The sequence below is a fragment of the Gavialis gangeticus genome, unplaced genomic scaffold (genome assembly GCF_001723915.1).
Source record: "Gavialis gangeticus isolate Ggan-Ray unplaced genomic scaffold, GavGan_comp1, whole genome shotgun sequence".
NCBI classification, from domain to species: domain Eukaryota; kingdom Metazoa; phylum Chordata; order Crocodylia; family Gavialidae; genus Gavialis; species Gavialis gangeticus.
In genome coordinates this window covers 28787503-28798372 of record NW_017729032.1, presented here as the reverse complement: position 1 = coordinate 28798372, position 10870 = coordinate 28787503, and the positions used below count along the sequence as shown (strand labels likewise).

Sequence of the window (10870 nt, the reverse complement as noted above, 5' to 3'; positions counted from 1 at the left end):
CCAGAGGAGGGCCACTCGCATGATCCGGGGACAACAGGGCAGACCCTACAATGAGAGACTGCAGGACCTGAACCTGTTCAGTCTCCACAAGAGAAGGCTGAGGGGGGATCTAGTAGCCTGTTACAAACTAGTCAGAGGGGACCAGCAGGCACTGGGGGAGTCCCTGTTCCCCCGAGCACTACCAGGAGTGACTAGAAATAACGGTCACAAGCTGGCAGAGGGTAAATTCAGACTAGACATCAGGAGGCACTACTTCACGGTCAGGGCAGCTAGGATACGGAACCCACTTCCAAGAGAAGTGGTGCTGGCTCCTACCCTGGGGGTCTTTAAGAGGAGGCTAAACAAACACCTTGCTGGGGTCGTTTGATCCCAGCACTTTTTCCTGCCATGGCAGGGGGTCAGACTTGATGATCTGCTCAGGTCCCTTCCAACCCTACCAACTATGAAACTATGAACGGTCTCTTTCCTGGATATGAAATGGAAAGAGACGGTGTCAAGATTTGTTATAAAACATAGAAAAGGGTTACAGCAGTAACATTTCAACATACTGGTCCTGTTCTTATATCGTGCAGAGTAATCCAACAGACACTTATTATTGCAGTAACAACTTTGAAAGTATAACAATTAGTGAAAAATATGAAGCTGAGCTTCATACTAAAAGGATTTCTAAGGTTCCTAATTTTTTTATTCTATATAAAATAATGTAATGCTGCTGAGAGTGACAAGCATGTTATATTGCTGCGCAGAAACTTACAGGTATCCAGGGTACATTTATAATGCCCGCTTCTAAGAAGCAGACTGATACTTATAAAGATGATGGAAAGAAACATTAAGCTCAGGTATAACTGAAGTATTCCAAACAGTCATCCTGCTCTATAAAATCTTGTTAAAATAGGTGCTGAGCAGGTTCATTCATTTAGAAGCCTGACTGAAACATCACCATCAAACAACGTTACAAAATTTATTACTGCAGTCAATGTTTCATCTCAGCCTTTAAAAAAATTAATCAGTTAGCAGAACTAAAAAATCCTGTCACCTCCATGAGCAACCCAGGGCTTGAATTTCCTAGTATGACTGATTATTTGGCAGACTGCATCAATTCTTTTCTGTTTTTTTTTAAATCCTTTTAGACAGTTAATGTAAGGATACAGTATTTTCTCCCAAACACTAAGAAGAACCCATTTACTTACTCTACCCAAGACAATATATTCGTGACAAACTAGAGTGAACTCTGTCCTTGCCTTATGCAGATGGGGAACAAAAATTATACAAATAGCAGAGGTCTATTTTTGCAGAAAACCAATCCAAAATTCCAACTGCTTGAATTAAGGGATGAACTTCAAATGATATGGTTTTAAAAAATGAATTGCATCAGTGTTTCTAGCATTAACAGTAACACAGTGAGAATGCTACAAGATAAAATACCCTAAGTGGAGGAGGAAGTTGGGAGGAAGAAAGAATCCTAAGGTATGGTCTTAAATGTTCCTTAAAGTTCACTTGATCTCATAATAAGCTATTCACAAGTTCTCTGAGTCAGTAATTTTAAATGACTGTTAGTCAACAGATTATGCATAGGCAAACATGTTATGACTTTGAATAGGAATCCTTTCTACAAGTCTGAACAGTCTATTTCCTCCCACAGGAGACAGCTTTTAATCCTCAACTTTTACTGGACTTGCCATTTAAGGAAAGATTCATTTACAGCTGTGGCTTTTGGCACAGACAGATGTTCAAAATAAACTATTACATGTACCGAACAGAATCTTAAATCACAATCTTTTTCCTTTAGTAGCTACTCCTACAAACCTGTTCAGAAAAGGATCAGAACTATTTGTAGTCATTGTTCTCAGTTCCTGAGACATTCCAGGAGACGAAACTGGATTTTGAGAACCACTGTCTTGTTCCATTGTTGGAAGTTGGCTACGGAGAGCTAATTCCTAAAAAACAAGACGTGAACACATTAGCAAGTTCAATGAAATACTTCAGGCTCATGAAATATTTGTGTGCAGCCAGAAACATCACAATAACTTAGATTTTTACATACTTCAAGTTACTGTATACAAATAGAAATACATTAAGTTTTTGAAGTCGGCAATAAACCCCACAGAATAATTATTCTGTGCCAACAAATTAAAGTACAGCCAATTGTTAGAATTAATAAGAAGGCTTCACTGCAAATATTTTAAAGTAAATATATTACCTACAATACAATACCCAAATTACCAGTTGGGCTGCTCATAAACAATTTAACCAAAGAACTTCACTCTTCTTCCTGTTTGAAAATTATTTATGAACAGAGGTTGAAGTGATGTTGTAGCTGCAATGGACCAGGAAACATATGAGAGGCAAAGACTTTGGTGATATCTTGTATTAGATGGATTGTATAGCTGGGAGAGATACTGGACAACTTTTCTTGCACAAGCTGCCCTTCCTCAGCTCTCTTAATGGCTTAAAACACTTCAAAACAGATTTATGAACAGACCATTTTTTCATAATTGTTCAACCTACTACCTCACCTGAATAAAACTGCATGTGAACTGCTGGCTGACTGCTTGTTACTCACTAGCTGATTGGTCATTGGGTCCCACTGTGTACCAATGTATGCAACTGTGTGTACGTATGCAATCCTAGATGTGAAAGTTCTCATCTTACTTTATTTACACCCTTCCCTTCCCTGTCAGGGGCCTGGCCAGGGTACACACAATTCCTAACTGCAAAGACTGCATCTATACATCCTTCCATCCCTCTCAACTGTGACCTCACATACAGTTTTAACACAACTGCCCATCACTGCATGCAGCACTGTTGCAAACAAATCAGCTATTGTGTTGTGGATATACATTCCCAGTCCTGACTGAAAGGGATTCAGACAAACATGAGCGACAGTCTCTGCATTAGAGATTTAGAATCGTGGAGAATGAAGTTTGGAAGGGACCTCAGGAAGTCATCCAGTCCAATCCCTGCTCTAAGCAGGACCACCCCCCCAACTAGATCATTCCAGCCAGGCCTTTGGTCGAGCCAGGCTTTAAAAACGTCCAAGGATGGAGCTTCTACCACGTCTCTGCGTAACCTGTTCCAGTGTTTTACTACCCTCTGAGCAAGAGAGATTTTCGTAATATCCAACCTAAGCTTCCCTTGCTGTAACTTGAGACCCTTGTTCCTTGCTCTGTCATCTGCCACCACAGAACAGTCAAGCTCTAGTAATACTTTGTGGTGCTGTATTAAGCATCTATACTGCATCAAACATAAGCTGTTTGTCTTGCCAATCAAAATGTATCCTCAGCATAAGAGAGAAAGATTATAGGACTGGAAGGGACTTCCTGGGTCACTGAATCCAGACCCCTGGCTACTGCATTCAATGGCAGAAAAACAACTTTCATAAAATGATCACATTCCTCCTGAAATTGATTCAGGTCATTGTAGAACCTCCCAGAATCAAATAGTTATAAACCCTTTCCCACCCCCCAGCCAAAATGAGCCTCTCAGTTTCTCTCTTGTGTTTGCTCCACCCATATTTAGAAAATGCAATTTTATTCCCTTCTTAGTCTGTTATGCTAAACTGAATAAGAAAAGGTACAAAATTACAAATACAAGAAGGGTTTCTACAAATATACCAGCAACAAGAGGAAGATCAGGGAAAGTGTGGGTTCCATATTGAATGGGGGGCCACCTAGTGATAGATGATGCAGAAAAGGCTGAAGTATTCAATGCCTTTTTCACCTGTCTTCCCAGGCAAGGTCAGTTCCCAGATTACTGCAGCAATATGGGGAGAAGGTGAGCAGCCAACAGTGGCAAAAGAGCTGGTTAGGGACTACTTAAAAAAGCGGGACATGTACAAGTTGATGGGGCTAGATGTGATGCACTTGTGGGCGCTGAGGGTGTTGGCAAATGTGACTGAAGAGGCACTGGTCATTATTTTTGAAAACCTGTGGTGATAGGGAGAGGTTTCAGATTATTGGAAAGGGGAAAATATACTGCCCATCTTGAAGAAAGAGAATGAGGAGGATCTAAGGAACTACAGACTGGTCAGCCTCACCTCAGTCATTGGAAAAATCATGGGGAGCGGGTCCTTAAAGAATTCATTTCTAAGTACTTCGACCAGAAGACGGTAAATAGGAGCACTCAGTATGGATTCACCAAGGGCAAGTCATGCCTGACCAACCTGATTGCCTTCTATGACGAGATGACTGGCTCTGTGAATGTTGGGAGACCAGTGGATGTGGTATACTTTGACTTTAGCAAGGCTTTCAATATGGTCTCCCACAACATTCTTGCAAGCAAGTTAAGGAAGTATGGGCTGGATGATTGGACTGTAAGGTAAGGGGATTTAAAAAAAAAAACTGGATGGATCATTACGCTCAAAGGGTAGTAATCAATGGGGCTTGATCTCTAGTTGGCAGCTGGAATCAAGTGGAGTACCCCAGGAGCTGGAACTGGGGCCAGTTTTGTTCAATATCTTCATCAATGAACTGGAAGATGGGACTGAGTGCACTCTCATCAAGTTTGCAGATGACACCAAGATGGGGGGAGTAGTAGATATGCTGGAAGGTAGGGCTGGGATTCAGAGACAGAGAGAAACTGGAGGATTTGAACCAAAAGAAAACTCATGAAGTTCAGCAAGGACAAATGCAAACTCCTGCCATTAGGAGAGAACAATCCTGTACAAAGCTCTGCAAAAAGACCTGGGGGTTACACTTGACAATAAGCTGAATATGAACAGCAGTGTGCCCTTGTTGCCAAGAAGGCTAACAGCATACAGGGTTGCATTGGTAAATGTGTTGCCAGCAGACTGAGGGAAGTAATTATTCCCATCTATTCAGCACTGGCAAGGCCACATCTAGAGTACTGTGTCCAGTTTTGGGCCCCCCACTACAGAAAGGATGTAGACAGGTTGGAGAGAGTCCAGCGGAGGGCAATGAAAATGGTTTGTGGGGTTGGGGCACATGACTTTTAAGGAGAGACTGAGGGAACTGGGCTTATTTAGTCTGCAGAAGAGAAGATTAAGGGAGATTTAACAGCAGCAACCTTCAACTTCCTGAAGGGTGGTTCAAAAACAGATGGAGCTGGACTGTTCTCAGTGGTGGCAGATGACAGAACAAGGAGCAATGGTCAAGTTTCAGCAAGGGAAGTTTAGCTTTGGTACCAGGAAAAGCTTTCTTGCTATGAGAGTAGTGAAGTACTAGAAAAGTTACCCAGAGAGGTGGTGGAATCTCCATCCTTGGAGGTTTTTAAGACCTGGCTAGACAAAGCCTTGGCTGGCATGTTATAATTGAGCATGGTCCTGCTTAGAGCAAGGGGCTGGACTAGATGACCTCCTGAGGTCCCTTCCAACCCTAATTTTTTCCAAGTCTATAACTCGTTGAAAAGTCTCGTCTCAAATAGGCTTCCCATTCTCCCTACCATCCTGTTCCTATTAGGATTTTCTGGAGCGTGTGGATTACTGGAGTGGCATGTATATTTCAAATGAGGCATCACAAGGACCGTGTACAGTGGTATTTATACTTACCTTTCCATACTGGAAATGTCACTCTTTATGCATTGTAAGTTCTGGTCACTTTAACTTGGGTATATTATGTTTTTGGAAGTTCTGCTTCCACCCTGGATGCAACATTTTCCATTTCCACACTCTCCTTCCTATCATCCATGTTATCTTTGTCTCCCTTATCAATTTTACCATCTTTTGATCTTAGATCATAGGACCTTCACAGTCTCTTCCGGTCTTAAGCTAGCTTCCCCTTTCTCGTTAAATTTACAAACACCTTTGTGCTTCTTTCCATACTTTCTTTTATGCTTGGAAGAAGCTCTCCAGACATGCACAGCCACTTCATTGCTCTTAAGATCTCTCCTTTTAACTCTCCTCTGAAGAAAATACTGACAAAACTGGCTATTATGGTGTTGAGACTACTGCATATGACGACCGATATTGCTTCCGCATCCTTGTGATCATCACCCATCTATCTCATCTCATACTTCAAGTACAAATTCTTTGGAATCAGATCTGCCTTTCCACTCTGTTTGTACAGGGGTTGACATAAAAACATCCTGGTTTGAGGGCACCAAGGAGTGACAATAATGCAAATACTGGTAGTAATGAGCTTGCATACAATTAACTGAGATAACAGCTCACTATGAAGATTGAGCACCTCATCAGTGCACATCACCAACTCATTTAGCATATCTTAAAAAGCCCCCCCAAACTCCAGTTTTTCTAAAAGCTCCATTTTTCAAAAGCGTCTAGTACAAAATTGGTAAGGTTGAAGATCCAGATTTCAGCTCCATGTGGCAAGCTTGCAAGAATCAAATTGTACAGAAAGGAGTAAAATTCGGGGGGGAGGTTGTAAAACTGTATACAAGTTACTTAGAAAAAAGGGCTTTAACCTCAAGGGAGAGCAGTCCAAAGGTAGTCATGGTAGAAAGAAGCGAGGTTCTTTCATCATTTGGTGATAAACAGTGCATAAATGTGTGGCAACAACTTCTGAGAAGTATTTAAATAGCTACAAAACCCATAAACATTTGATTAAATAGCAAATGAGACTGGGTATGCACTCAGTGCTCAATTCTTGTTTGATTTAAATGCACTTCACTGCCAAAAGCATGAAAGGTTCATATAGGAGTAGACCGGTGCAACGCAGATAAAAACTGACTACACTAAAAACCTATTTTGTCAAGATTTCACTACAGCATTTTCCAGGAGGATTATTAAACTGTAACCCCTGTTAAGATTGGCTCATGATGGAAAAAAAATACTAATTACTGACAGGCTGACCAGAAATTCAAATGTAAATTAATTATACTATTTCATAACACTGCAAGTCTACTGAATGACTTGTGTTCTCTGGAAATCTTACATCAACCATTTAAAGGAAGCCTCTGTATAGGTGTGTAGAAGAATTTTCTATGATCATGTAATTGCTGATTAGTCTTTTTTACTTTCTGCTTATTTAAAAAAATAATACTAATAATCCAGCTATTCTGAATGACACAGGGTGTTTAGAAAGATTTCCAGACTATGAAAATAACCTATTTTTTCATTACTTTAGTTGAAAACTGAGATTTTTATTCATATTTTTAAAATATGTTTCTATTAGAACTCTTTGACCTTCTAGAGGCACAAATACAAGTATGACAAAATTCTGGCTGAGATTACTATGACTTGACCTCCTCCTATTTCTGTAAGTATGTCAAAGTTTTCTAACTACCTCAGGGTAAATAAAAGCTTAACACTGCTATTGTTAGTATATAATTCTAATTTTGGATATTATGTAGAAACACAAAATGAGAGTCAACTCCTTGGAGAAAGTGACTTTAGAGTGATCTCAGCACTTTGCAACTTATCCAGCTGTTCTCTTCCAAGTTTGTTTATTTTAGTTAAACAAAATGTTATATTTACAAGCTATTCATGAAACGCGCAACTCATTCAAACTGAAGGTGAATGCTCTACCAGTGTAACAATATTATACTAGAACTCTATAACCCAAATTAATAATGTGGTCATATTTTAATTGCTGCAGCCACATTTACAGTTGCAAATGCGCGGCTGCTACCACCTACCTCACAAGCTAGCACCAAGTGCAGTCACCCCTATCTCTACCACCCCTCACCCTCACTGTTTAAGAATCTTGTATTATCTCAGGAGCAAATGCGTCTGTAACTTCAGCAAAATCTGTAAAAGCTTATGTTTTCATATACAAAATCAGGAACAAATCCTTGCAAGCAATCTGAGCAGGGGCATGGTTACACCACACAAGTCAGCCTAAGCATTTTTTATTTACAAACATATTGCTGCTCAGGCAAAGACCACATCTAAACACTAAAAAGGAAGAAAAGGAACTAGTCAAAACTATTAGGGAAATGCCCTTGTTTGTAGGGTATAAACAGATAATTCTATTATCTTCAGGCTTATAAACTATGAATGAAACATTTTTAGGTCCTACACCTGCATTGAACCCAGCAGAATGCAGGCATTTGTTTTCAGGACTAGGTCCTCATTCAGTAACCTATAAAATGTAACTTTCACTTTCCTTTTGTTTTTCAGTTTGGCAGTTACTGTTACCAGAAAACTCTTAAACCTTTAAAATGCTCCTGTAATAATTTGTTCCTTTCTCAGCCTGTAGGTTTTCCTACGGGTACCTCTGACTCTGAATACAAGAGATATTCTACCCAATCACAAAAGGAACTAGGCAGCTAAAACTGGGTTTAGGTGGCAGATTAAGCATCTAAATCCTAAGTAGAGACCCTAACTCTCTTGCACCCACAAGCAGCCACTTAACCTAGTTCAGGAGGCTCCTAGGTAACTAAACTCATTAGGTTTCTCCCTATTTGATCCGAAAGTTGCCTATATAGCTACAGTCGTGCCTTCTGCACATGTCAAGAACTTGCATATATTAAGCCCCAGTTGGGCTTAGAGTCTGAGCAGAGCAGCACCTACGTAACCTGAAGAGCCCAAACTAGCAGGTGTGTTCAGGAGATAGCTATTACACAGTAACCAAAGGAACTTCAGTCAAAAACACACTGAGCAGGATGTGGTGGGGGTATTCACCTTGTACATAATAGTTAGCATTAAGAGACATTGTCTAGGAGACCCAAATCCTAAGTTTAGTTCTTAGTGTCAGACTGCATTTTAAAACACACTAGGTCTTTAGATAAAAAAACAACAGTAATAAATTCTCAGAGCAGGGAAAGGAACCTGGAATTTTTCCACGCAGGTGAGCGCCTCAACCACCAAACTACAGCATCAGGCTCTCTGTCATTCACATTCCTTCAGGCTGCTTGAAATCTGCATTCCTTTCCAAGAGCAGCACAGTTTCAACAAAAAAAATCGACCCTACACAGCCTAGGCTCTTGCCTGGCAGCTACTTGACCACCTACTTCTTGTAGGAGCTGGGAAAAGAGTGCTTGAATTCCCACAGGCCAAGGAGGGATTCTAAACTAGCTTTCCATTTCTAGGGCAAGTATTCAAAACACTAGGCTAGCATAGGCAGGCAGCACCCACATGCTCCATCAGCAGTGTCATCTTATAAGAAGAACAAGCCCTCCTGTATTCTTTGTGAGGAAGCTTTTAGGCTTCTATGCTCAGAAGCAGGTCCTATGGTCTACATCTTAAATTAACAGAAGCACCTTCTCTTGCTGCTTTTACTTAGGTGCCTATGCTCAAGATGGGAGCAGGAGTTCAGATGTATCTTTGTGTTCAGAATTTCTTAGCTGAATGCAGCTCTCTGTTCAGCATAGATTTCTCAGATCTCTCTATGTATAGTAAAGGGAGCCAAGACACCTACCCCTGCACTATGGGGTTCACTCCATTGCCACGTATCTAAAAAGCAAGGCATTGGTAGCACCTAACTTGATTGATCTGGCCCGGTGTGGAAAAGTTTTGACATATCTGGCAAACACCTAATATGCATAAACAAGCCAAATACATTGCATTGCAATTACCAAGTATGAATGGAATCTTCAAACTGGGTTTTGACTCAATAATCATCTAAGAATCCTAATTTTCATAGGCTTGTATTCATTTTGGAAAACTGGCTGATGCCTAGCTATCTGAGCAGCCTCTAGACTTAAATTGCTTTTGCATAATTTCTAGCCTTTAAAAAAAAAAGAAAGTACTTTAGTGCCTATATTCCTTATGCAACATCCGTTGCATCATTTTTAGGACTTAATTAGAATAACACCTGAGTGCTAGTTTGACTGTAGTGAAAGCACTAGGATGGAGGTGGAAATGATGCTGCAGTAAGATGCAAAAATGAATAAAGTCTGAACCTGAAAACAGCACTAAGTATGCTGGAAATTCAATGCAGTGTGCTACAGCTCCAATGTAGTCATAAGCACTAGTCTGTAGGGAGTTAAAGACAAGTAAAAATGCAGGAGAAAAGATGGATTCATAAGCTGTTGTCTCATTGGAAAGATAAATGCTTTCCATGCACCTGGTTATATAGACAAGTGGGCAAAAGAGAAAATAGCGAAATGATTTTGCCTTTAAGTCCATTAGAAACTTGTTTCTTGCCAAAAAGGACAATACTTTTAGTTTAAGTTACGCATATGTAAAAAGAAATATTCTTCCCTGTAACTTCTGGCTGTTGATGCTCAAACATCTCCCACATTTGAATGAACAGAGAAGCATGAAACTCCTTGTACTATTAATAGTTCTGCTGTCACCACATATTAAACCAATAAACAAACTTAAATTTAACGTAGATTTATTGTTCTGAGTAAGTCGTTCAGGTATGCAATTCTAGGAGCCAAGGAATATTTATAACTACAGTACCCATGAAAGCTGAAACACAAATGCTGCCTTTCCAGTAAAATTAATGAACTGAATTTCACATTTTGAGCATTCTTCCGCCAGCCAGCATGCAGCCCAGAATCTGACCACATAAAACTCCCTTTCACTAACTGGGACTGTTCACAGTCTGTCTCGTTTACATTTGCTAGACATTTTCAAAGTAGTATACTAGAGTGCTCCCTGCATCATTTTTTCATTTCTTAGCAATAAATTAAATTAAGCAACTTCTTCATTAGATCTTAACTATGTAAATGTGAGCTGAAGCTCTGTCTGAGCACTTTCCTTTAGCAAGTTTCAACCATACCAATGGATGATAAAACAATGTTAGATTCACATACTGGTGTATTAAGGAATTAATATTCTGCCAAAGAATTTCACAGAAGTGCTGTCTCACTAACACCCCAGTTCAGAAAAACATCCCTGTTTAGGACAGCACAAAGAATATGGCTAAATAATGTCCTAAATCACAACCCTCAACCCTGGTAGTAGCACAGATGCTATTCAGTGCAGAACAGATGATTCAAATATCTTGTATTAATTGCCAAAGGCAAATGACAGCTAAAAGAATTGTCAAGAACACCTGTACTC

General features: G+C 40.0%; 1 protein-coding gene across 1 annotated transcript in view; it reads right to left on the bottom strand.

The window, feature by feature from the left end:
• YAP1 (Yes associated protein 1) overlaps positions 1-10870 on the bottom strand; it is a 154532-nt gene that overhangs the window by 19832 nt on the left and 123830 nt on the right. Inside the window, exon 5 of the mRNA XM_019524163.1 lies at positions 1807-1937. Within this exon, the coding sequence (XP_019379708.1) occupies positions 1807-1937 (131 nt within the window). The remainder of the gene's footprint in view (positions 1-1806; positions 1938-10870) is intronic.